This window comes from Acromyrmex echinatior, chromosome 9, assembly GCF_024713525.1.
Source record: "Acromyrmex echinatior isolate Ae372 chromosome 9, ASM2471352v2, whole genome shotgun sequence".
Lineage (NCBI taxonomy): Eukaryota > Metazoa > Arthropoda > Insecta > Hymenoptera > Formicidae > Acromyrmex > Acromyrmex echinatior.
Genome location: NC_141860.1, coordinates 6,806,422 through 6,834,291, shown reverse-complemented (window position 1 = coordinate 6,834,291; position 27,870 = coordinate 6,806,422). Strand labels below are relative to the sequence as shown.

At 37.2% G+C, this 27,870-nt stretch overlaps 2 protein-coding genes across 7 annotated transcripts in view; one reads left to right on the top strand and one right to left on the bottom strand.

The window, feature by feature from the left end:
• mub (poly(rC)-binding protein mub) overlaps positions 1 to 27,870 on the top strand; it is a 123,846-nt gene that overhangs the window by 73,839 nt on the left and 22,137 nt on the right. For 4 of the 6 annotated variants that reach the window (XM_011064541.2, XM_087409288.1, XM_011064535.2 and 1 more), the window contains exons 2-7: positions 10,029 to 10,281; positions 17,225 to 17,281; positions 17,616 to 18,014; positions 18,602 to 19,006; positions 25,652 to 25,748; positions 26,470 to 26,749. In XM_011064541.2, the coding sequence (XP_011062843.1) occupies positions 10,201 to 10,281; positions 17,225 to 17,281; positions 17,616 to 18,014; positions 18,602 to 19,006; positions 25,652 to 25,748; positions 26,470 to 26,749 (1,319 nt within the window). In that variant the 5' untranslated portion in view covers positions 10,029 to 10,200. Of the gene's footprint in view, positions 1 to 7; positions 1,022 to 10,028; positions 10,282 to 17,224; positions 17,282 to 17,615; positions 18,015 to 18,601; positions 19,007 to 25,651; positions 25,749 to 26,469; positions 26,750 to 27,870 lie in introns of those variants that run through there. The other 2 variants (XM_011064537.2, XM_011064540.2) reach the window with 2 other exon arrangements.
• On the bottom strand, positions 13,071 to 17,218 carry LOC105151059 (uncharacterized). The gene is made up of 2 exons (XM_011064531.2): positions 15,482 to 17,218; positions 13,071 to 15,133 (listed from the first exon to the last, which is right to left on the bottom strand). The coding sequence occupies exons 1-2, from the start codon at positions 15,516 to 15,518 to the stop codon at positions 14,820 to 14,822; spliced, it is 351 nt and encodes a 116-aa protein (XP_011062833.1). The 5' UTR covers positions 15,519 to 17,218; the 3' UTR covers positions 13,071 to 14,819.

The window sequence follows — 27,870 nt, the reverse complement described above, 5'->3', positions numbered from 1 at the left end:
ATCGTTAGGAATAATTCTGCCCTCCCCCGCGCGTTGCACGACCGCGCCCCGCGTCCCCGTTCGAAAGGCAATGCGACTGAGCGCGGCCACGTCTGTTACGACGACGACTACGACGATGATGACGATGATGACGATGACGATTACGACGACGACGATGGTTACAACGACGATGGCGACGAGGAGGACGCTCTCGACGGAGAGCTGTTTCGTGCGCCATCATACCGGACATGCCGGCATGTCCTCGACTCTGATATTAGCCACGAGCTGTACACACGCATTCTTGTGAGCCGAATCTCGAGGACAGCGACGGAAAACGGAAGTCGAGCGTGTTCGTGGAGAAAGGAGACACGCGGATGTATTACAAAGGGGAATTTCGTCCGTTATTTCTTAGAAAAAAAAAAATTTAATTGCTACGTTCGCTCGAGCTCTCTTTTTCATTTTCTTCCTCTCTCACTCTCGTCTCGCATGGCGTCGGATTAAAGGCGACGACGAGTCTTAGCCGGCACGCGCCATACGAGCTGTTGATAACGACGAGAGGACGATAATCTCTCTCTCTCTCTCGTTTTCTTCGATGCGCCGGATCGCGCGAGTGAGTACTGAGTATCGACGCGGCGTGCCGCGTAGCTCCGTCTCGTGCTCTCGCATGCTCTCGCACGTCCGAAGTCCGAACGCAGTCGAACGAGTGCGACGGCTCGTGTCTCTTAGGGCGCTTGCCGACTACCGTCGGTCGTGCCGAGCAGTCGATACGAGACGGCGGGAACGACGGGCGCCGCCAGATCGAACGATCGGTTCGCGTCGAAGCCTTAGTTGCACTTGGCTGCACCGACAATCCGGATTAATCGCCGCGCCGGCGACACCCGCCTTCTCTCGTTCCCCGCGTCGCAATCGTATTATATTGTATCGTATCGTCCGACCGGAAGGGGGTGAGAGAGATGTGGTTGTTGCCCAACCGACGTCGTTGCTAAACCAGCACCTGCCGCCGAACTGTATCGCGATTTTCGGCTAACCCAACCTTCTCGCGGTTAGTGATTATCGTTTTCACGACTGCATCGCTGTTCGTAATATATACGAACGGTGAACGAGTCCGAGATTACTCCGGATTAAACGACGCCGATGTAACCGGTGTTCCCGAGCTGGGGATGTATCGACGATTCGATTTAAATCTGGGAGATTGCAAATGTAAACTCCGATATCTCAATTTCCATGTTGTTCGATTTTTTTCTCGTTGAATCTGAACTTATTCTCGAAAAATATACGTGTACGGAAATACTAGGAAAATCTATAATATACGTAACGTATACTGTAGTATTTTCATATATTTCTGTATGCGATTTTTAGAGAATACGTTCCTGATCTGAAATCTGATTTTTACCAATGTCGATTAATCATGGTTTAACTTCTCTCTCTCTCTCTCTCTCTCTCTCTCTCTCTCTCTCTCTCTCTCTCCACTTTTTCTAATTCTTAGAAAAAAATGAAGTTAGTTGAACCAAGATAATAAAATTAAACTATATTGATAGAAGTGGGTATTAGCTGAACTTGCACAGTTAATTTTCTCTTTTTCTCTCCAATGTAAAAAGAAAAAGAAGAAAGAGATGAACTATGCAAGAAGTTCAGTTAAAAAGAGCAGACAGAGGTACCGTGATCATATTTTCTTAGAAAAAGAAAGGAGATAAACCTGAAAATTTTAAGGTTTCATCTAAATATTTCCAAACTAGTATGTGACTGTCTGAGCATTTATTTTTGAATTCTTGCACAGTATACTTGAGTTAATTCCCGAGTAAAGCACAAGTCATCACAAGTAACACCAAAATAACTATAGATTTTATTATTAAAAGATACTTCGATCACGATTTTGACGTCGTTTTGATGTTATAACTTTATTGTTCTATTTAAGTTAAAAATTTGTTTTAACTAGATATTAGTACATTAGACATTGAAATGCTAGTTAGAAAGGAATTTCCCATAATGTCATTAAAATGAGGGACAAAAGTAAATTATAAAGTCTGTTCTACAATGTGCTGTTTTTTGCTCTTTGCTGTCTTATCCTTTTCGCTTGTTCGGTTTTTTGTTTTATCACCTAAGATAAGACTTAACGAACTTCAAAAGAAACAAAAAATATTTACCGAGAAATACAATCGTCGATAAAACGTTACAAAAGCAAAAAATAAAAAACAAGAAACAGGAAACAAAGAGCACATTGTAGAATAGGCTTAAGAATCCTACTGAACCATACATTTGAAAATTCAACAATAAACTTATTGTTGAATACACAAAAGTAAGTTTTCAAAAAATAGATAAATCTAATGGACAACTAACCTGAAGGACAGTCCTTTACGATAAAGAACGTATGGTCACATATCTATAGGACAAAAGTTCGAGTCACAGTATACCTTTTCTTCGAAAGTTAAAAGCAAAGAGAGAAAGAGAAAGAGAAAGAGAGAGAGAGAAAGAGAGAAAAAAAAGAAAGAGGGAGAATTCGAACGGGATTAGTCGATGCCGACGGCCGTCGCCACCGATCGGGCATCATTCTAGAAGGAGAAGGAGAGGACGAGATAAAACGGACTGTTCCAACCTTAACTTACTGTCACGACTGTACCGCTTCTGGTCGACGACTCTCAGCATGCATCTGCGTGCCTTTTTCCACGCGCTCGATACACGCTCCCCGGCGTGCGAACAATGCCGCGTGTTTTCTTATCCGCATCGCACGTCCGATCCGGAGCAAAAAAATCGCTCGCTTTTAGCGCCGCACCGGATAACGTTGTCGATTCTCCGATTCGTCGTGAAAGCGCGACGCCGGAAAAGGACCAATGACTCGAACGACGAGACGGTAACGAGACGGGACTTTGAATGACGATAAGCTGTTAAAGATGTTTATCAGGATATTCACTAGACTGCGATTCGAAAGGAAATGGCTGTCAATATTAACGACAGCTGCAATTCTCATTTTCATGAATTTGATATTCTCCGAGTGACGTAAATATATCTTTTAATACACACGATTTTCCAGTCCTCTACATCAAGCTTGTCCAATTACTCCGGAGCTCAAAAATTCAATTCATTTGTGGATAAGATTTCGGGGACTGTGAAGCGTTGATAAACGTCATTCAGATGCGTATTAACACTTTACTTCTCTGAAATCTTATCCGCATTGAATTTTTTTGCGTCGATAGCTTTGCGTTTTGGTTTCGGAGTTTAAATTAGACAGGCTTGCTTTACATGGTGTCCAGCGATCTTTGAATATCCTTGAATACTGGAATTTTATATATTCTAGAAAATGTCTGGAAAATTCCTGAAATTTCAGGGCTGGCCTGGAATTTATTATTCTTTCATTCTAAAAAAAAAAAAAAAATTAGAGAAAGATAAGATAAAATAAGAAAAGATAAAATAATGAAAAGAAAAGTTGTGTATTTGTTCTCTCTTAAAGATGAAATAAATTATCAATAGAAAATTTGTATTTAATGTCAAAGATGGAACATAGAAAAATTGTTTATGTTGAATGTTCGTTTGATATTGTTTATGAAGCAATGAATAATATTTGTTAGCGTTTTAATTTATTCATATAGAATACAAAAATTTAATGTTACGCGAATCAATGAAAATTAATTTATTGATGCATAACTTCTGAAAGAGTCATTTTTCACCTAAAGTGTTCTGGAATTATCCTTGAATTGACTAGCCAGATTTTGCTGGACACGATGCTTTACTGTGATGGATCATTCGTGTTCGAGTTAATTTTTATTATTTTAACAAATTGAGTAAGTTGGTACAATTTTGAACATGTTACGACTATATACGAAATAAAAGATCTATTTTTTATTTTTGTACCACAACTCTCGCTTTCGCCAAATATCAAACTTACCTCATTTAAGTTCTAAAAGTGTACACTAGTTCAACTAAAAACAAATTTAAAATTTGAATCCAATATTCAAAGTTAAGTTTGATTTTTTTTTCGTCTGGTATCCTTGACAGGGTTATCAAATTTGAACTTCGAAAATTATACACGTTTGAAATTGTACCATCTTATCCTTTACATAAAAATAATTAAATGAGAGATTCTTACATGTACTTCAATATATCTGGAAAGTATTTATAAGAAGTTGCGTATTTTTTAAAAATTGTACATAAATGTTACAACTAATTACTTGAAGTGTCTAGTTTTTCGAAGAACTGATATGCAGAACAGGAATAATCCAATCGTGTGTATTAAAAGAGTTGATATTCTTAGCTTTTCAGGCAGTTCACAAAGATCTTTGTGAATTTATTCACATTCCGGTGCATATTTCACGCGTACTTTTCTGTCTAATAAATACTCTAAATATTCATGCATCACAATTGTCAATTATTCGAGAAATAGGAAGCCATACAAAGTTGCCGGAAGCAATATTTCGGGTGTTCCAAAATTCATTGCCAGTGCTGAAAATTCAGCGCACGTAAACGATAGCTTTCGTAGTTTGTCGTATTAATATTTGATAGCAATAATATAATTGCTGGTATAATACTAATATTTCCCGATTAATTAACGAATAATTATGACACGCGAGTATTTAGATAGGAAGTACGCGTCCCGAATATGCCCCGATATACGTAAACATGTGTAAGGCATTTATACTCCCGCACGTACGTTAATGGACTACATGTATTCGAAGGATCGAAATATATAGGGTGTTCCATATTTCAAACACTAGTTTATGTCTAGAAAAATATTAAAGGGGAAGGAACATTGTATATTTATGCATACCGTATTTCGTTTCGTGCTGAAATGCTTTTACGTGGTTCAAAATTCCCATAAGATGCAGAAATGTCTTCCAGAACATATTCGATATTTTCTAAGATATACAAAATAAGATATTTTATATTGAAAATTAAAAAATTTGTATTTCAAGCGAATCAGCTATGGGTGTTTATCGCTTCATTCCGATCATGGGATGGACAAATTCGATTTTTGTCTTCTGACATTCGTCGTTTGAAATACGTCTGCAGGACCGTACAACATAAAAAAAAGGAAAGTTCTCAATATTGCCAGTGCTATTTATGCTTTTATTAAAACATGTACGTGGAAGTTTTTGAGGGGTTCGAATTTTGCGCTGCATCAAATGACAATACGACCAGTAAACTGTGTCCAGGAAATTAATCCTCTTCTTTCGTTACGGTATTATGCAATTTAATCTGAAAGCCATCTTTTTCGTTTTATTAAATATAAATCTGTGTTAAGACTAAAAAGGTTTTACGAAAATCCGAGAAATTGAGCGATGAAATATTGAAATATTGAAATTGACACGATCATACGACATATATTTCTATTAAGAATGAAAGAATGATTACATAAATCAGACTTAAATCACTTATTTTGCGGATTAACAAGTCAGAAATGCTCGGCACTTTATGACAGAGATCCTCCTAATTTAAGAACCGGTTTATATAAATTATATAAAAACTCTTTATCTTTCCGAAAATCTATCGTACTGCTTCGTCAGAAAAATTTCGTATTATTAATGTTTCGCGTTTATCGATCGTTTACACGCATCTCATTCCGCGAGCTTTTCGTCGACATCGAATTTATCAGTATTTTCATTCTCATCTCATAAAGGATTCTTAAGAGTGAAAAATCGACGAGAAGAGTTTCGGTGACGATTTAATGAAAAATTTCACTTAATTTCGTTTTATCTCGCACGAGCAAAGAACCTATTGAATTTTTTGGGGGGGAAATTTGAAAGAGGGGAATTTGTAAATGCCACGATCCACGAGACGTTTTATAATATCAAGTAAATTGCGAATAGATCTCCGCTCGTTTGCGGGCCATTTCACAATTGTGCGTGCAACGACCCGTGGACTCCGGAGGTTCCGATAAATTGCGGTGAGGAACGCGTCGAGTAACAACAATTATTTCCACTCCCGTGTGATTGGCCTTTTGGCGAGACGACGTTAAAACCCCACTTATGTTAAATGCACGCATAACGGAACGCAGATCGCACTAAATTCCACAGTCTAACCGCACCGCAATAGAGTCGCCTGCGTGGCCGATTAGAGATATAACGAAGGATAATGTACTCCATTTCCTAAAGTGCTCTCGTTCGACGCTCGATATGTTTTCATATTTAATCTCTACACTGAGAAAAGAGTCTGGCTGCATTTAGAATTGTGTACACAGAAAAATGCTCTCTAAAACTTGAGTTAATTTCTCTGAAGAACTAAAATCTCGCCCTTAGAGATTGAAAATTGTGCCACTCTTTTTCAATACTGGCACAATTTTCACTTTTATAGAATGAGATAATAATTACTTGTTTTACAGTATTTCAAAAACTCTGCAAATTTCGTCAAGTAAAGTTCATTACAAGCATCAAATTTATTCAAAATATATTTTGAATCCGAGTAAGTGTTCAATTTAGTCAAAATTATTAAATTAAAACAAATTCTATATTATATAAAGTCGTTTCTTTGATTAATTTTGTAATATTCTTTAAAAGAAAATAAATTCTTATTTTGAATACATAATAATGAGTCTTCTTTTAAATTTGTAATAAAAGTATATATTTTAAGATTATTTTCAAGAAAATATTCTTTGTCAAAGATAACGTTATTTGAAAGGAAAGAAGTAAATTAAGTAATTACTTTTTTTAGCAGTAGAAAAATATTCTTCTATATATGTAATTAAAAACGGACAAGTCAGAATTTTTTGGTTAAGTCTTATAACTGTACTTGAGATTACCAGAAATTCTCTGATTAATATAATCGGAATTTTCTGGTTAATTCATTTTCAACTAAAAATTTTTTTCAGTGTACAAAATTGTAATAAAATATTCTATCATAAATAATCGAGTTACAATTAGCTCGCGTAAAAAATCTAATGATGCATTGGAAGATTGACACAAAAACATAAAATAGAAAGATAAAGAGACTTTTCCTGCGCCTCTCTTTCTCTCTTTTTTTTTCAGAATACGCATACACAGGCTGTAACGAATGTAATTGGGTTGAAAAATGCTGAAAATGCTGAAAATCTGGTTGCAGATGCAAAACTAATACGCAGGGAGTCGCAAGTTTCTAAGCGACAACTCGCTTGGAAACTTCTGCCCAGGACCGAAGTGGCCAAGTAAACTTTTGCACAAAGCTGTCCGTGAAACGCGATAAACGTACGCAGCCTAGAAAACACGTCGCAGCTCTCCATCCGCGATGTTAAGTCCTTCGCTTTGTACCGTACTTTATTTATACAAACCCGTCAGTCTGCAAACACTCATGTAATAGAATCAATGCTCGTGTGGTTCAAGATCCATGTTATACATAATTTTCCATTGACGTATCTTGTGACAGAATTTTTTAAATTTAATATTATATAAAAAGATATTTCTCAAATGTAATTGTACATCGTAGAAGATTCATTACAAGTCTGAACGGATCCTGATAGAAATGCATGCAATTTTCCTAGAGATCCAATTATCATCTAATATTACTGTATTCTCATTAGTCGTAATAGCTGCGTTCAGCAGAAAAAAACTTTGCAATTGCTGTACCTAAAATTCTTTAATATAATATTGATCTTGCCCTCAGTTCCTCACTGAATCTAAATGTATAAATCGATCATATTCAAGAATTTTACAACAATTACAAAGCTTTTTCTGTTGACGCAGCGTAGGAAATATACGTAGGAAATTGATAAGAACTTAATAAAGCTTTATTTATAATAGTCGAAACAATTTTCCTGCTAAAAATATGTGCTATTTACGTAAACTCTTGTTCAGTCTACTATTAATAGATTATTATTAGTTCAATATTGCGTAGTCCATTTATTGTTCTATTTTTGTTCAATAAATGGATTCAAATTTTGTACACCTTCGTACACGATAACTCTACAGACGCAAAGCGTTACATCTTGATTGGCCTAAGTAACTTTACTTCTCAGTTAGTAGACAGAATTAATAACTGTAACTGCTCAAAAAATGCATGAAATTTCTACCGGGTGAGATTATTCTACAAACTCTATTCGCTCGAAGGTAACAGATACGACGAACTTTCTAACAGATATTATGAATCTCTTTGAATCTCTTCGCTGCTTTTTATCGATCAGAAACGGACAATTTTTAACGCTATTAATTTCCTCAGTGGCACGTTGCCGGTTCTCGCGCGCGTGCGTGCGTGCGTGCGTGCGAGAAATAAATGTGCACAACCAGAAACGCGTTCTGCGTAGCTCGTAACGGACCGATCGTGTAAACCTGTCTCACGTTGCGTCGTAGGGGCCCTCCATTGAAGAGAAGGGGTAAGGAGGGGCGCGGTGTTACGTCTCTTTCCTTTAGAGAGGGAACGGAATATCTCAGGAGAACTTCTCTTCGGCCAGGTTTCCAGCGGTCTATCGATCGGCCTAACAACCGGCAGTAGCCGGTAATTAATGTTGGCCGATTGAAAAATAATACCGCGGAATGCATCGCTCGCGAATAATCTTGTGCCTCTCGATACCGAGTTGTTCCTCAAATACGTTATGTCTGTTATCTCGTCGTGTGCGAAGAAATCGAATTTCTTATTATATAATTCAAACTTTTATATACATATTTCATCTCATATATATTTAGCTTATTTTTTCCGTGTTGGCGGAATATTTTATATCCTTGATATGGAAATAAATTATAAAATAAATTTGTACTGTAAATGTACTGTATACGCTTTTATATAAAGCCTAATTATTTTATAATTGCGTAAGTAGTTGCATTTGTAAGAATTGACCAATCGTAGTCGAATTCTATTCATATTCGACTGTGATTGATCAATTCTTGCAACTGTAGTACTACGACCTACCTTTGCGGATCGGAAATCCATTAGGGAAAGACAAAGAAGAAATCTTACAACTACCACTTAAGCAGTAATGACACTATAGGTTACAGCAAGCACGAACTAGTTGCGTCGTGATTATAGCTAAAACTAGAACTGTAATTTATAGTGCGAGCATAACTATACTTTATAACTACGCGATTGTAGAATGAGTTCAAGATTTCAAAAATTTTCGTATTTTTTTCTTACGCAGTGCTCGTCGGCATAAAGATGTAAAGCCTTGTCACGTTGCATTCCATGAATAATGATCGAGCACTTCTTCTTCTTTTTTTACACTAGAATAAATTTTCTTTTCGTTGGCCGATTCAACGAGTGAAAGCGGCATCGCGTCAAAATGAGATTGACCGTGAACCGGGAAATTGATGTTTTATTTCGCTCGATTCTTATGACGACAAGCGTTACGAATGATGCTATATTTTATGCTTGCGGAAAGAAGACGTCAAGCCCAACGTTATGGTCTCTTCGTCGTTATATTTACAATATTGAATAATCTTAGAGAGTTAAAAAATTCTACGTTCAGCTCGAAATAATCATTACAGACCGATAAGTTTAATAATTTATTTGATGAATGTAAATGAAGCATGGGGAATACGACGCTTCGTGCATAAAATAGATCTAGTTAATTATGCTACGTAGACTCGATATAGTTCCGTAATTCTCAAACGGACTCACACTAAATTAATACAGTGGTGTATCGCATTCCCGAAATCGCCATTCCTCGACGGCTGATTGGCCGCGCGCTATTGTTATGCAATTCCGAAGTTCACTCTATTTATTTCTGTGTGAATTCAACGCCCAGATAAATAAATTTCGCCATAATATAATCTCTTATGTAGCATTAAATTTAATGCTATAAATTTCATTATCAATTTATGCATATAACATTTCAATCATGATCAATACAATATATTATTGATTGCGATTGAATAAAGGTTGACATTTCATAGTTCGAACGTAAAAGGGCGAATAATAAAAGTAACAAAAAAGATTGTTAAATGAAAAACGAATAGCGATTTACAAGAATAAAATAGCGCTATAGTACGAATTATCCGAATGACCTTTATCTTTAAAAAATACAAAGGGGATTTTTTTTTAAAAAAAAAAAAAAGTTCTTTCCGCCAAAATGTAAAAGCGTATGCGAAAAAGAAAAAAAAAGAACAATAGTAGGTACGCATACGTTGATGGTTTTGTAACCCAGATATTTCTGATTTTAGTACGAGGACCGAGACTACCTGGGAGCGCTTGAGGAGCACATCCCCCGAGACTCCCCCGATCAAAATCACTCGCCTAACCTCTCCCCTGTCCTCCTTGCCCTCCTCCGCGTCCTTCCCCTCCGTGAACGTTGAGAAGGTCTCCAATCGAAGCCACAAGATCCGCAATCACGCAATGGACGGCATGGACAACAAACCGGTGTTGAACGATGATCCCTCGGTCACCCTGACCATCCGCCTGATTATGCAGGGCAAAGTAAGCTACCCGTTACATCTCTGTGTAAAATAATTTCATTGAGTTTATTTAATCGAGTACGTACGTTTAAACTGCGAGTTGAAAATCAGCTGAATCGTCGGTCATGTTTATCGTGCGTTTTAACGTCGCTCGCTCGATTTGTTCTGCATGCATTCTTCCTCTTTTTTTTTTTTTTTTTTTTTTTTTTTAAACTAATCCAAAGTGCAGAACGTTAAGCATTTTATAGGAGATTGCACAGAGGAATTTAATGTCCTTTTTACGCATATTTTTACGTTCCGAATTCGAATGTCTTTTTACATACTTTTTTTTTTAATCAATAATTTTTGCGTTTATTTTTACATTCGTTCGTCCGGCGACCCAATATATATGAACAGATTTTTTTTTATACCATTAACATTTGAGATTGTCGCGTGTCCCGCTATTATATACATCATTTGAAATTGGAGAAGCAACAGTAATAAGATAATGTATTATCGAGGGCGGAAAACTCGTATTTACGTGTATATGTGTACATGATGTGCGAGTGTGCGTTCAAAATCTCGCATCAAACTGCCTCCCACTAGATATCAATTGATATCCGTTTGTAGAGGCACGTTGGTTCGGTTTGGAATAAATCACATTTATCGTTCGTATCTCATTTCAGAATGTATGATTTTTAAAGGTTTGCGAGATGCGTGCTGTTTTAAAAAAAAATATCGAAAACATACTGCAACTATTTTTGAAAACGTGTCGACGTTTGTTGATCGTCGATGAGTATACGCTTAGATTTACTGCGTTTTACGTTAACACATGAAAATGTCTAAGCATTTTCACCGTCGGCCACTTCGGGAATTTACTGCGGTTCTTGAAACGAGGTGAAAATTACGAAAGTGATTGAATATTTATAACTTTATCGATTAACACCTAGGGAGTTTGCTCTTTTTTTTTTTGTAATTTTCACTTCGTCTTAAGAACCGTATTAAGTCTCCTGGACTGCGGTAACTTGTATTTGCCGGAGTTCCAAGAAAAAGACAATAATTGCTTAGCTGGCATGGCGATGATAAATCTCAGACGCGTCACTCGCGGTCCTCACTGTCACTTACAGTGTTCTCTTTTTGACAATTACTGCGAATTATTTATGAGAGGCCGACCGCGCCTTTCGACACATTGTGGCTGGTCACAGCATTCTGGCACGTAATATAATTCTTCCATCGGAATGGGAAAGCCGAGCTTATTTTACATCAGCTATTCGTATAAGTCCGGAGAACTTAAAATAACGGAGCCTAACATCTTTTGTTTTTGTTTAATTGGTTTCTCCAAGTCCGACGAACGTCATCATTCGACGACGCAAATACGAATCGATACGAAGAACGGAACCGCGTGGAAGATAAGATTCCGGAGTTACAAGGACGTTATTAGCGTTCTTTGTTATATCAAAGTTATTATTACGGAAATAAGTTTTACCCACGACAAACCACATCTAAGGATTAACCGCGATGGCTGAGATAATATCGCTATCGAGGTGACTTACAAAGGCCATTTGTCATTACTAGTTGTATGTAACGTCGCGCGATCTCTCTCCTATTGAAAAGTGATTTGAATGTTCTACAATTCTGCTAGTAAATGCGTATCATCGGAGATGTTTTTCTCGAAATCACGTTTGACCGCACACGAGACAGACAATGTGTCCTGAAACGTATACGAACGTTTGACGCGATGCCAAGAATCCGAGGTTGTTTTTTTTTGCGTAAACTACGTTGCGATCTTCGTGTCGCATAAACTGACAGATTTTCTATCAACTACTCCGACGAGATCGGAATTTCTGTTTGTGGAAAGGTCGAGAAATTGGTATTTACCGCAATCGTTGATATCATTGAACAATATTGCGTATTTTGCAGCATTGAGCACCTCAAATCAGATTCATGTTACATCGAAGTTTATTGGGTATTACGCAGTGAATTGAATTTGCGTGGAATTGCATGACTACTGTATTCTTGGTCATAAATTTTAAAGTAAGAATAGTATCTTTGCTACGATAAAGATGGGTATAAATTCCGTTGCAAATGATTAGGAAGAATCGATTACTTGGCGAGAGAAAACGTCGTCTGTTTATTGAAGCCACGTGAACTTATATTGGAAAGCATTTTTTATTTAATCCTTTGATTCTTATCAAAATATTTTGAGTTAATTTCCTTTTTCACTAATTTTCGATTAAACTAACCGACGGTAACATTAACAATTGTCTTATGCGCGTTTCTATCAATGTAGATTATGTTTAATCTTGATTTAACTAATTAATTCTTCATCTTTTTCTAGTTTCTAGAATTAGGAAGAAATGAAGAGTAAGTTGAACCGAAGTTAAAGTTAACATTAAGAGAAACGAGCATTAAGCCTCGGTGCAACTTACAATTAGTGTTTATCTTTTTGTGTGTAATTCTTAAGAATTAAAAAAGCTAAAGAGAAAATTAAACCAAGATTAAAATTAATGTTACATTTGTGGAACCTTAGAAGAAGAAGAGAGAGGCGTGATATATTGAACTGCTGTTGGTACAACTGTAAGTTAATCGTCGGTTTATTTAACCAGAGAGTGAAAGAGGTCCTCAAAGAAAGGGTCTCACGCGATGTCTCGGTTGACGGACTCAAAAACGGGGAAAATGGAGAACCATTGAAAAGATCATGCACAGGAAGGAATGAAGCAGAGGGTAATTACACGAACGTTTTAGTTCGACGATGACAAGGGAAGGAGGAGCACATCGTCGTGGTCATCGGCAAAAGCAATTTTCGTTACACGCTCCAGCTCTTTGCCCTGCATGTTACGTCTTCCCTTTGTAGACATCTGCGAAAATGGCACACGGACTATGGATACCTTTATCTGAGATTTCAACTTCAATTATCTTCTCGAAAAATTTTCTCCGATTTTAATAGCCGTTTTGTTTCCTCTTATGAATCGTTGATCCTTGGCTCGTGAAAAGCCTAAATTTCTTCTAAAAAAAAAAAAAATTCATGATTACAATGAAGTCACGATTATTGATAGTTAATAAACGTACGTACATATTTTACAGTCAATCGAGAATTCCATGAACGAATATGCGTGATAACAAAAAAGAATAATCCGAAAAGAGGGAGGAGTTCTCGTAGATCTTATCTCAGAAAACTTCATCCTACGGATTGAGAGTGAAAGTTTCCCGGGAAAACAGCACGTAATTCGACGCTTATATCAGTTACGTCATCCATGAGATTATCGAGAACGGAATTTTTGTAGAAAAGTTGCTTCACGGAGCACTGACCTTTCGCGACAAGTGTCAGAGTTTATTTAGCCTGTACTCGTTGTCGTTCTAGAAACACGTCACCTACCAACGTTCTGCTTGTAATTAATTATCGTGCGCGAGGTGCAATACTGCTCGTCGTAGCACGAGTAATTAATGTCCGCCGGCTCGGTAATTAATCGCATCTAGCAGTTAGACGCCAATGTCCCTTTCTATGCGCGGATCTTTTCGCCAACGATCGTACATCTGCCAAGTTTTACAATGCGCTGTTAATTCTTTCTTCCGAGTGTTAGAACGATGGACAGGGATGCTAAATTCCGAAGTTTTCCAACGAACTCCGCGTTCAATTTTACTTATCTGATCGAATTGTTATGCGAGAGATTTGTGATGAGACAACACCAAATTATAGAATTTAGAATTTTTCAAGTTGGTGAACTCCGGGAGTAATTAAATTGACTTGTGGAAAGGAATTTCGACATTAGAAAGCTGAGAAGTAAGAGAGACTAGCCTACACATATACATAAATACACGTGGATCCTACATGGATTCGTGCTAAAGTATGACATAGAAATTTTTTCGTATTCCTGGATGTTTGAACGATACTTGACCGTCCAAAGCCATGCGTGAGGGTCAGCCTCATCCGGCATCTTCCCCGATGTTTTTGGAGGGTCACCCGACAGTCTGTCAACCCTCTGAATCTAATTCTCTCACCGGATCTAAATGAACCACTGTGTCCCCCAGTACGAGAAAATATTTCCGTGGCAAATCTCATTATATCCGTGTTTTTAATGTCTCGACGATGATATGTCGTCTACGTCACGGCGTATCCAGGGGTTCGTCCCCTCGTCAACGTGTTTTTTCCCCCGAGGTGTCTGCGTTTAGTTACAGCAGGATGAAAATCAACTCGCGCTTGAAGATTAATGACGGAAAGAGTAGTACCTTACTAATTACGCGTACATTTAGTACAAGACTAATCCAATTAGCAGGTTACGAGCATCTCTTACATGATTTTTTTTTTCATTAATTAATAATACTTGTTAATATTTTAAACATTTAACAGAACGTCTCTAGGCTAAACATTCAAGATTCATCTAACTCTTTTGTAATTTTATAATTGTACGTACATCTTAAGTTATACTTTTCGTAAATTGAAAGTTTTTTTATCCTTTTTTTTTTATATTTTATCACATCTTACAATAACGATAGTTAATACAAGAAATCAAGCAACGTTGAGTGTTTTCAAGTCGTCGTGTTGACGTTACAATTCGGAGACATGGCGGACACATTGATCTTTCACGGACGTTTATTAATTATACGCCTCTTTACTCGACTCGCCAATGCCGTGATCGCGCGTGTTGCAAAATGCACTTTGGAAGCTCTGCAAACGGGTAAACGGATAGTCGGGCAGCCTCCTTCGCGCGAAATAAATACGTCTGGCCGCATTTTTGGCCGGAGAGGCATTATGTCTGCTAGTGGAGCACGCACCGTGATCTTCTGAGCAGACTGGACACCGGCCAGGGCCGAAAGCCAATCGGCGGATGCATCGCGGATTATCGTGTTTCCATTATCCTGATGGCATAGTCCTAATGACTCACTCTTAATGACTTCTATAAATCAATATAATTCAGTAAAAAACAGTTTGATAGACTGCCGACCTTTAAAACTGAGATACATTTTGATCTACAGTTCCTTTAGTTATATCCAACAAAAAAAAAAGCATAGCAAAACTTCTGTGAATAAAAAATTGCAATCGCTTGTATTTTTAATTTCTCTGATAAGCAGCAGCAAAATCTCTCTTACGTGAAATCATCTCTAATTTTATTTTAATTTTCATCATTAAACAGTATGCTGCCATATTGTACTGTCGAACAAAGTCATGGTCGTTAGTGCGCGTTCGATCTTATGATATCATTATGGTGTAAATATTTGGCTCGAGAGTAGAAGCCGACTCGTACCTGTTATCCAAATATTTTCTTTCCGTCTCAGCCACATCAATGTCTTTCCCGCCGGTTGGATCCAGTCATTTTGTGAGAGATATGGCAATTGATAATTTCAAAACATACTGAGAAGAGGGACGCTTCTGTTTCCTCTGACTTTTTTCGCCACCAATGTATTCTGTTTTGGGCTTCTGGGCAAGTCTGGACTCCAGCAGGTTTGGACGTCGGCCAGGGCCACTCAGGAATCATTCCTGCAATCATAGAACAACTTCAAAAGACCTCTTATTTTTGCTGCACCGTCCTCATTTATCCAAATATTAAAGATTTAATTTAATCTGAACGACAAACTCGCTAGCTCAATAAAACTATCTCTCTCGTTTGCCACTTATCGTTTACTGTATACCTAAAATGTGTTTTGCGCGCTTCTCAAATTGAAATTTAACGTTCAAGATGTGTAAGATACTTGAAGTTGGGTTTTTAAATTCTATATGTCATAGTATATTATTCATTATCTTTTGCACTTTATTCCACCTCTTATGGCGACGTGGTGTATTTACAGAAGTAGGACAATATCGGAAAACTTTTAATCTTATTTCATCAAAGTAGGCTGCGCTCAAACTATTGACCGGTACAGCAACGTGGCTATACTTATCTCTCGAAAGCGGCGTCCGTAGAGGAGCCGCCATGACGTTTTATCCTGACTTGATAACGCCGCTCGACACGATCTGATCTCTCGAGGACTTGCAATCTCGCGAATTTTGCCGATCGTCGTCTGACCCTCATAGCTGGCGCGTCGCCAAGTCTTCTTCCCTCATCGTCTCGCTGTCTTCTTGTTCCAGCTATATTTGCCTCGGCGTGCATCTAATTCGTCGGCGATGACGCTTGTCCGATGCGGTACCTTGTGCACGTCAATAGGAATTCACGACTGTCGCCGTCGCTGATTTACTTACACTCGCGTGGAACGAACGGAAACTATGGAAGTATATAAATCTAATTAGGGTCAGCATCGCGAAATGTATTCGAGTAAGTTTGTGACTTTGTGCCTGAGCTGGCACGCGAACTTCGTTCTCATAAAATGTTCCGAGGTAACAGACGGAGCCGTTGTTTTAATGCATGAAATTTTGGTCCTCCTAAACTAGGGAACGATAAACCGATAGCACGAGGTACGTGAAACTCGTTAACGTTGCTAGGAACGTTGGCACTTCGTCCGAGAGACATCGTCTAAGTTTAGAGAAAGCGCAGGAATATACCCGCTGGTCGCTTCGAAAACCTAACAGTGACATTATCCGAGGTCAGATGATATCAGAGTAGACACGAAGTCTGAGTAGACATCAGCTACTTGTGTATATCTACTAATTATAGGCTCGCGTGCCAATTATGTCATTTATCGCATATATGTCACAGTTACTTCTTTCTATGCATAACGTACTGATATATCAAAAATGAATGATATCAATATATTTAATTTAGCAAAATTCTACATCTGTTCGCGAACACATATTGAACATATATTCTATCATTATCGATTGACAACTGATATATAATTGTGTTGCACCAATTATGTTTTTATTATACAATATAATAAATAACAATATCGCGCTATTTCGTTTCATCAACAGATTTGTTAACAATTTCCGTATTATTCAGAACATAAGTAGTCAAGCGTATGTGTGTTTGTGTTATTGAATTTAATATACAATACAATCTTATCAATACGAAAAGTAATATTTAAATTAACGTAATATTTTTATTTTATTGCAGGAAGTTGGTAGCATTATTGGGAAAAAAGGAGAGATTGTCAAGAGGTTCCGGGAAGAAGTAAGTATTAATTCTTGAAGACGAAATACGTCATCCGATAATGAAAAAAAAGAGTTGTTGTGTAACCGCATCACGTATCGTAAGATGATATTCTACGTGAAAGCATGTAAATTATTACTGTCTACGATCGATTTCAGCTATCAAGGACAAATTACATTTACAAGTCTTTTAAATTTGTTTTCTACTTTAATCATTTTCTCACTAATACACACTAACTTGACCTCTCAGGATAGCAGGCATTGATTATCGAATATTGGAAGCTGAAAATAGCTTTATATACATGCATATGAAGACCCATGATCGGTAATACTTTTTTTCCGTTCGTCCAACGCAGTCCGGCGCGAAAATCAATATCTCCGACGGTTCCTGTCCGGAACGAATAGTGACTGTCACCGGGCCGACGAACTCGATCTTCAAGGCGTTCACGCTGATATGCAAGAAATTCGAGGAGTGGTGCTCTCAGTTCCACGACGTTCCGGGTAGCGGTGCCGGAGGTGGCGGTGGTGTATCGAGGCCGCCCATCACACTCAGACTGATTGTCCCTGCTTCGCAATGCGGCTCCCTGATCGGCAAGGGTGGTTCCAAGATTAAAGAAATTCGGGAGGTTACTGGCGCCTCCATTCAAGTCGCTTCCGAGATGCTGCCTAATTCGACGGAACGTGCAGTGACCATATCCGGTACCAGCGAGGCAATCACGCAATGCATATATCATATTTGCTGCGTTATGCTAGAGGTACGTACCATCGTTTTGCGACGTCATAACGATCGATCATTCTAAGTGTTATAGTTCTCACTTTAGTACTTGACTCTGTATAAACTGTTTGTAATAATTATAACCGGAAACAACCTACATAATCGTTCATAAGCGTGCTATTAATTTTGTTGAACATATAGGTATAGAAATACAGTTTATAGTTATTAATCTGTTAATAAATAGTAAGCATTAACGATCGAGACTTAAAAGCAATACTTATCATATCGATCTTGAAAAGAAAAGATTGCACGTATTTAAATAATTTCATTGAATTATGACGAGTTGGATTAACCTACTAAAGTTCAGACTAAATTAGTATTCATAACAATAATTTGAATTTTTTTCATTATTTATAAGTTTCTTCAGAGAAATGCAGTATATGTAGCTGCAGCTGTAAACGAAGTTTTCGACGCTAAAGTAATTCTTTTTTTTATTCACATCGTGTCATTTTTGGACTTTAATAGGATAAAAGAGCCATCTTTTGATGCGATAACGCGAATGCTGTACCAAATGTAATAGCTCGATCGGCGTATTCACACTCGTGCGTATGTTTCTTTCTGTTTCAGTCCCCTCCCAAAGGTGCCACGATCCCTTATCGCCCCAAACCCCAAGTCGGTGGGCCAGTGATCCTGGCTGGTGGGCAAGCCTACACCATCCAGGGTAATTACGCGGTGCCCGCCCACTCGGACGTAAGTACAGTATTACCATTGCCCGCGCCCGCTGCCGGGCCCACCCCGCCCTCGCTGAATACCCAAACTTTGACGACCTCGCCCTTCGCGGCCCACCCCTCATCCTCGGCCTTCGCCGCTTCTCACGGGCACCCGCTCCTATCCACGGCCCATCTTACAACCCCACATCATCCTCTCCACCCAAGCCCCTTACACGCCAGCGTGGCAGGCCTCGCCGACCCCCTGCTGAAGAGTGGACACTTGCAGGCAGCCCTCCCGCCCGCACACCTCGTGGCAGACGCCGTAAGTCTTTTGTTTTTCGTGCTCCACCCTCTCCCGTACCCCTTCTTGATCACCAACCTGGCTACCACATATCTCCCGGGTAACAATATACATACGATGGATTTCCGTTCTACTTGTCCGAAAAATCAATACACCCTCCCGATTCAGTGTCTCCTTATTGTACGCGATCCTTAATATATCCGGCAAAATTTCAAATTGGCAACCTCGGCAGATGGTTTTACGTTGGAATGATTACGAAGAAAGAGAGTCGGATGGGGAAAATAGTACGTTCGAAGTTGTTTCTTTAAAAAACTAGATAAATCTAACTAAAAATCTAAATAGAAACGTCTGAATATATGTTGAAAGGCTAATATTAACGCAGCTAAAAATTTCTTATTTGTAGTTTTCATATCTATATATTATTATGTTTTTTTGTATAATAGTTAAGAAAGAGAAATCACTTGCGTAATGAATCTACACTTGTTCATGGTGTTAGTGGGATTAATTTGCGGTTAAGTTAATGCGCAATCGGAGGGTAGAAAGTTTTATAGATAAATGAATGGTCAAGCGTGTAGTTACTTGTTTGTTGCAACAGTGACTGAACAGTAGTTTTCGTTAAAGATAAAAGAGCGTGATTGTGAGAAATGGATTAATGTGATGCTTTTATTTAATCGCGATCCTTGATCTTTTTTGTAATTTAGTTTTATTAAATTTTTTTTGCTATATTGAATCTTGGCTGTAGTGAAAAGTGGTTATTATGATAAATTTTATATTTAAATTACAAATGAAACATTTTAGAAATTGTTTCGAAATATATTAAATATTTATATTACGTTCGAAGCTGAAATAACAGTTTATATAATGCTTATATATATCTTATATCATGTTTTAAAAATCATTTTTTTTTATTTTATTAATAAAAAAATAATGTTTAGACATATTGAAATGTTTGCGTATATCATTATAATTATTTTGTAAACAATGTATTAGTGAGAATTTGCACTGACTTTAATGTAATTCTGGATTCGAGATTATTCCAATTTTCACCAAATGTCGTGGCAGCTCACAATTTATCAATATATTTCATTATTATCTAGGTCACTTGATCCTTTCCCTCTTGAAACTCTTTGCTGTCCTCTGTCTCCCTCCGCATATATGCATCATAGCTTTTCTGCTCGATATCCCTGTACGGTTTTGAGCTTTCTATTCAGGAATATTCATGTCACAATATTCTTATCTTCGATTGCTTGAAGATGCGATCGAAAGGATCCTGTCGCACGATTAGGCTCTGACCGTACATACCTTCAAACATTTTCTAGTCGCGTGACTTCGACTGCAGAAACATCTAATTAAACATAACATGGAACGAAATAAAGCACGTGTAATTATATTTAATAACAACTTTCAACATGATTACATCAGAATTACTTTGCCATTCAGTGTTGGAAGGTTTCTCACATCAGAAATACGAAATGTTCACGATGTATTTCGTTAGTTGAATTTTTTATAAATTATATTTTAATAATAGTGATGAGAAAGCTTGTTTTTTCATATTTTTAGAATAAACAAATATCTTTTCATAATTTTATGATAGCGAAGTCACGCGAGATTTTCCAGCTTTGCTTTATATCCGTATGAGCTGTTACGTGCATGCTTTCCTCTTTGGATTATTTTTTTTTTCTAAATTCTATAGATGTTCACCGACGCTTCTAACAAGCTCAACCTGAATCTGTATGTACTCGTGTCTCCTTTGTGTATGCTTGCATTTGGTAGTGGGTTGATCACCTTAAATATTGCTTACCGTCCTTCACAGTGCATAGAGAAATTTTAAGATGCATGCTATGTACAAAGAGTACAATTGTACGACGTAACATGAGCTCCGATATCAGGTTGAAGTAATGAAGTTCGCGTTAGTATGTTTGATTTTAATGAATAATTATATTTACGCAATTGAATTCGATTCTTATCAATTCAATTCTAAGAGAACTGGATTGACAAAATTTAATAAAATGGAACTGATTATTCTTATTCAATATTATTAATCGATCTTATTTTATATTAATCGATTTGCGTTGTATTGTCTTTTTTAATGACAATACAAATATTGTAAATTCAAGTGAAATTTGAAATTATCTAAAACTTGGTATCTGAAAATTTTAATCGTGCACTGCATTTATATCGTTCCGTTGATGATCGTATTGAACTACCAATTAATTGTTCTATTCTTTTATGTATAATCTATCTTTATCTCCTATCGTTCACATCTATTTTTAGATGAGAAAAATACAGGATATGCACATTAGAATTGATCGGTCTCTGTAATATGTATTCGGCAGACGTACTGCATCAAGCAGATAAATGCCCAGTTTTCTCGATACGATCATCGTCCGAGAGCAGCAATTTGTGCGCTCTCTCGGAAGGAACTTGGAGGCAAAATGGGGATTTGTTCCGAGCCTCGCGCCAAACGATCGGGCCTGCTTAGCATGAATGCTTGCTCACGGGTCGCACAATGGATTTGTCATGGCTTGTCGTTGGATTCGGTCAGAGAGAGAGTGAGAGAGAGACGTATAGAAGGTCCCAGATGTTACTGCTACAAGTCTCAACGAACGGCTTGCGATCAATGAGGAGGCCAAATCACCAAATAGCCGACGCTCTAATTCCAGGCTACTATGGTAGTGCTTTAAAAATCCACTCATCCGGCCGATCGATCGGCAGATGCCATGAAACGTCACTCTGATAAATGTCTGTATGATCAATTGAATTGTTCTCGAGACACGATAGGAAGTTTTATCAGTCGAATATGCTGTTTCAATATTTTAATTATGACAGTTTGTTATGTTTTTTGATATATTTGTATAAACTTGGTTGATATTTTAATTTAGTAAAAAGGTTGCTTTTTGTGTTTTCATATTCGGATATCAATATCAGAATATGAGAGTACAGAGTACCAGATCAAATGTTTCAATCTTTTGCCTTTTAATAATAATTATATAATTCTGGTAAATTTTATCATTCGCTTTGAAAACGTAAATATAAATTAAATTTTATGTTACACTAAAATAGATAAAAATTAATGGCCTATTTCTTCCAGTTTGTCGATTTGTATTAAAACACGTTTATTTTTCTTAAAGTATTTTTATAAATAGAAAATTGTTATCTTTTTTGTCGAATCTTTTTTACCTTCTATGGCGAAACTTTTGAGGTCAATCATGTAAATATTTTCATAAAGCATTATCAGGATGACGTGTCATCGTGTCTCACCTTCTGTCCTATCTTCTCTTTCTGTGCGCTCTTCAACGACCGACGTCCGACACGGAGCCCGACTTCCTCGAGTCCGATTTGCTACCCGGAAACGAAACAAACGAACACAAAATGCGCAATAAAAAAGAAACGTGTCTATACCATAATACATCCCATTATCCATAGATATATTACGGTTTGACCAATTTTTTTATTTTGTTTTGTTTTATGTTTTTTATTTTCCTTTCTTCCAATTCGATTATTGTCCGTTAACTTCGAGAGACGTGGCTGAAAGGGTGGGGTTAATTTGTAGAAGCGATAAATAAATAATAAATTATGACAAAATCACAAACGAACAAGGACATGCATGCGTGGCACGAAAAGAGGTAGATTACCTAGATATATTATTACTATTGCGCTTTATATCTACTTTCACGATCCCATCTTTAATACTTTCTCAGTTTCTCAGTCTGCTTGATGAACTCTTACGGCTTACAGTACACGGTTACTACTTCGCTTCTTCTCCTGATACACTGTCTCTGATTTTGTGTTTTTATTTCTGTTTATCTCTACACGGTCTCACATAAGAAATCGTTTCCTGCTCTCCTTTTTAAAATTGACTTCCCTTATCCGGTCACAACCTTTTTAAAATTGACTTCCTTTAAGATTCAATTGAGAATGTAGGGAAAAAACGTATTTAAAATTCCAATTTAATTTTCGCGTGATTGTTTCTTTTATTTCTCGCTTTTTATATGAAATACAATTGTCCAATTTCAGTTTTGTGGAATTTTATTTTAATTATATATATCATATTATTAAATTTATATTTAAAAAATATTTTTTTAATAGATCTAAAATTATTTACGAGGCTTATTTAAATTGCTAATAAAACTGTGGAAATGGTTAAATATACTTTTTTTATTATGATTTTAGGAAGTTCAAGTTTTGATTCAAATTAAGAGAAATAATAAAAATAATAACAATATGAAATTTAAATCAAATTTTACATAGTATATTTTCCAGATGAATTCGAATATTTTAATTGAAATAAAAAAATATTTGAAAAATATTAATTTCTTTCAAACTATTGGGTGTTTTTTAAATAAATTATTTTCGATACGCTGATCTGTTTAGTATACCAATTACATTTATTTATATGTACGTAAACCTTTGTTTAACTTCAATTTTGTGAGAAATGAAAGATAAGTTACGCGAGCATAAATACGTGTACACGCATTTAATATCGCTCTTGTCGCGCTATGTTTTGTTCATTTTTCCACTTCCATCCTGAGTTGCTCATTGTCCTCTTGGCGTCCTGTTTAGAATAGCATGGCTTCCGGCACTCTTTAAGCTAAGAGTCAGCGACGAGTTCGTGTAAGGGTGGGCTGCCCTGTTACGTTTCCACCAGTTAAGCACATTTGAGAGATCACGTCGGAACGGTTTGTCTACGAGACGAGGCGTTTACATATTCGTGAATAGACCCTTAATATTTTTCAGATAATTTATTGATTGTAAACATTCCAAACTCCTTTTCTTGAATTTCCAATTACTGAAAATATATCCGATAAACGAACGATTGAAAAACTCAGCAAATTTAGAGTATTTGTCGGTTGTCATTAACTATTGACGTTAGAAATTTTATATATATATATATATATATATATATATTCATATTCTACGTACATCACAACAATATAAACTTATATATTAAGATAATGTATATTAATAATGCATATCTATATATGTATATGTAGATATTACCTTAATATATATTAATTTCAGACATGTTTCATACAGCGCTTAGAAATTTGGCACATAAGTTAGTTTAGTTGACAACAGTGATATAGAGAATGAAGTATTATCACTCGTTTAAGATACATACATACATCCCATCCTTCCTATCTACCTTTCATTTCATCCTTTTTGAAAATAAAAATAGAATATATCATTACTAGTAATTAGATACAATTTCAAACGTTTTGTATTTGCTTCAAACGATTAGCTTATTTTAATGTTTACTAAATAATTATTACAGCCAATCAAAATAATTTATGACTAACTATTAGAATACTTAGTCATCTTCTGATTACAATAGTAACTGCAACATGCCGTTAATAGGATCGTAGTGGATTATACTTGATGAAATGCGATAAAATCTTTGTCGGTGCAAATAAACTGACGCTAAACTTCATGTAAGTATTTATATAACGTGGAAACGGTAGGTGCAAAGAGAATTGCAGCGTTACATTTCGCGCGATTTAATGGTATCGCGAAAATACAAGGATATAGACATCCTTCTTCTCTCCGCGCTCGTTCGCTCTCTCTTTCTGTAATTTCTGAGCGCCCCTTCCTCATCAAGCTGTCCCTAAGTAATTTCTGCCACGATTTTCGAAGTAATGCAATTCGAAACGCAATTCGAAATAGTTTAGCTTATCGACAGCCATTCTGTGTACCGTTTATCCTGCCAGAGCAATTTTCCGGGATATATTGCCGTTTATAAATTTAATGCATTTCAGAGGTACGCGAGATTTTATATTTTTGCGATAAACGCGTGGAATGTTGTAGACTGCTTAAGGCGACTGGTAGACACGGTTCTACTTGAATTTCTGCATACATTATGACGTCAGAAGCAAAGGAATCTTTTCGATGGATTATTTGTTGTTAAAAAAACGAAATTTAGAGTATTTTCAAAAATAGATCGAGTACAGCGATACGGCCAAGGCTTCAAAACGCTTAAAAATTGAACAATGGAATTTGTACAAGTATTGGAATTTAATCTTATCTTCTCTTAGATATTAGTTGTTACTAGAATGTCTTTTCGAATCTTGATCTATTTTACAATAGTTCCTATATCGAATTAATAATAATTTATTGACACGGAAAGATAATATACACTGATACGCGAAGATAAATTTAACATTCTAGTAAACTTTTCACATAAGAGAAAGTAAGAACAAACATCGTTCAAACTTTATCTATTTACGACATTGAAGTCTTTGCTCTAAGGTCGATATATGTAATTAAAAACGGTACGCTCGAATGGCTATCGTAGAACCCGTTATGAGGAAGCCGTCGGACCGGTCCCAGGAAGTCGGGACGAGGCGTTGATTATGTCACGACGTAATGAATCCGGGATGATCTAATTAAATTGTCGATTGTGAAGGATATCACCTGTCCCCCTTATTACGTAGAACCGAACGTTCTCTCTCAGCGAGGCTGCCCCTGAGCTAAGAATTCTTGCTCGCAATTGGAAATTCTCGAGCGTGATGCGCGAGGTGGCGAACATGTTCAAGCATATATAGATATACTTCTCGGTGTCGTCGTAAACCCCTCCTCTTAAGCACACCCCGAGTGATTGTTCGACGCGGACTCCCCGCCCCTCCCTCCCCCATTTTTGAACGATGGATCTCTTCGTCGTTGTTACAGATGGGCAAACTGGGCAGCAATCCTTTGGCTGGACTAGCAGCCTTAGGCCTTGGAGGTCTTGCCACACCGGCAAACACGGGTGGTCTTAATCCAGCAGGTAAGTCAATACATGTCTTTAAAGAAATTGTAGGTCGGCAATCGTACCCTGTTGATGTTGTTCTCTGTCTCGCAAAAAATTATGTAGAAGAGATTAATACACTCGTTTATCGTATTTCTTTATTTCCATTGTGGTATGTATTGAATTGTATGATGTTGAATGGTATCAGTCTCGCGACTGTTACATTTCGCAAGAAACAAATTTACATGTTCGAACTGATGATTTTCTCAACTATTTTAATATATTTTTAAAAATTATTTATAATTTTGTACATTTTTTACGATTGTTAACACAATTTACGAGGCAATTGACAGTAGACTGTCTGTTCAAATTTGGAAATCAATTTTTTCAAAACTATTTTGATAATATGGTATCGCAATAAATTTTTCCTGCGTGAACGAACTTTATCGACTAAGAGTTATGTTAATACAGGTTCGTATACCGCAATGAGAAGTTAAATTTATCTATGAACTGTTCTCACAAACATTAGTTAAAGTTTATTGGAGCTCTAGAGTAGAACGGAAAGAAGAGTAGATAGCATCAGTAAGCCACAATTGAACTTTGATGTAACTAATTTATAGAAGCAGCCTTATACAAACGTATTTCTTCCAGTTGCCTCATTGGTTTCTAGTTTTATAAAGGAAAACTCTTTCGTGAACTTTTCATTACGACCAAAATTCAGGAAGAAACTTTTCTAATATTTGCGCAATTGATGGCATAGCGTTAGCTGCATTGGCTGGAAGCCAGCTGCGTACGAACAACACGAACAGGCAGCAACCGGCGGCGAACAATCAGACACATGAGATGACCGTGCCAAATGAGCTGATCGGTTGCATCATTGGAAAGGGCGGTACCAAGATCGCCGAGATCCGTCAGATCTCCGGCGCCATGATCCGAATCAGCAACTGTGAGGAGAGGGAGGGCGGAGCAACGGACCGCACGATCACCATAACCGGGAATCCGGACGCCGTAGCGTTGGCACAATATCTCATCAACATGAGGTGAGTACTACGTGGTCTGTATTCCTATATTCCTTAAGCCTATCAAACCGAAGGTCAACCTTCGGACCGACAGGAAGCCATTCCAAGAGGTTCGTCCAAGGTTCGGCTTTCGGTTGTGTCACCGAAATCCATTTTCAATAGAAAGCAGTCGAACTCGTCCCGGCTACGTTTTACAGTGGATCGCGATGTATTTTCCCCCTTCATCTCTTTTTATTTATTTATTTATTTTTATTTATTTTTCCCGCATTTTTGCCGACACTGCTCGCCAAATTGGTGGTGACGCGTGTCGCTGGCGTAGAGTGATTTCTTGTTGACCTTACCCATGATCGAGATCCGCCGATTCGCCTGTTTGTACTACTCGTTCCTCACACAACCTGTTGCCTCACTTAATTTTGATGTTCTTCTTAATGATGAGATTATGTATAAGGGATAGTCGAATCGGCACTCCTCGCGATATCTCCCATCATTACTGTTATCACCCTTGCTCACGACAACCCGCGTACAGATGACTTTCGTCCATTTTCCTCTGTCCATTAAGCTACTGCACAAAATATACAATGAATTAAAATTAAAGATAAAATTTTTACACAATATGCTTAACAATACGTTGTTCCCGTAAGAGGGATAGTTTATAAGACGATATATATTTTATTTTCTTCCCAAGAAATTTGCAGTTAAAACGGACATTAGAGAAGTTTTACTCTATTTCTGAGAAGATTATAATTGGCATTAGGAGAAAAGTCGTCTTTACTGCGTGTCGCCGCGAGAGATGTTATAAAAGAGGTGGTGTTACGCTGAGGATGATACTGCTGCAAAATACGCGTGTAGTTTTTTAACCAACAATAATAATAATAATAATAATCTTCGGGGAAAATTCCTCTGGGTGAAATAATAGAAAAGAAATCGCGTCGCGTAACGCCACCTCAGTTTACAGCGAAACAGGTCGTACGTAATCGTAAAGTAACGATGCGAGGAGAAGACGTCGCATCTCGACGGCCATGATCGAGGTACCAGCGTTCATGTATGCAGATACTGGAAGACATCTTACGTCGGCCGTAAGACGGAAGAGGATCTTAATCCTTTATTTCCAGGTCCTGTCTTCCAGGTCCAGTACCCCGAGT

What these genes read in the sequence shown, in the direction of transcription:
- LOC105151059 (XM_011064531.2), bottom strand. Translation starts at nt 15,518, where the DNA reads ATGTGGCTGAGACGGAAAGAAAATATTTGGATAACAG. An exon ending in AGAAAATATTTGGATAACAG is followed by an intron (nt 15,134 to 15,481) that starts GTACGAGTCGGC and finishes ATTGATTTATAG; the next exon opens with AAGTCATTAAGAGTGAGTCA.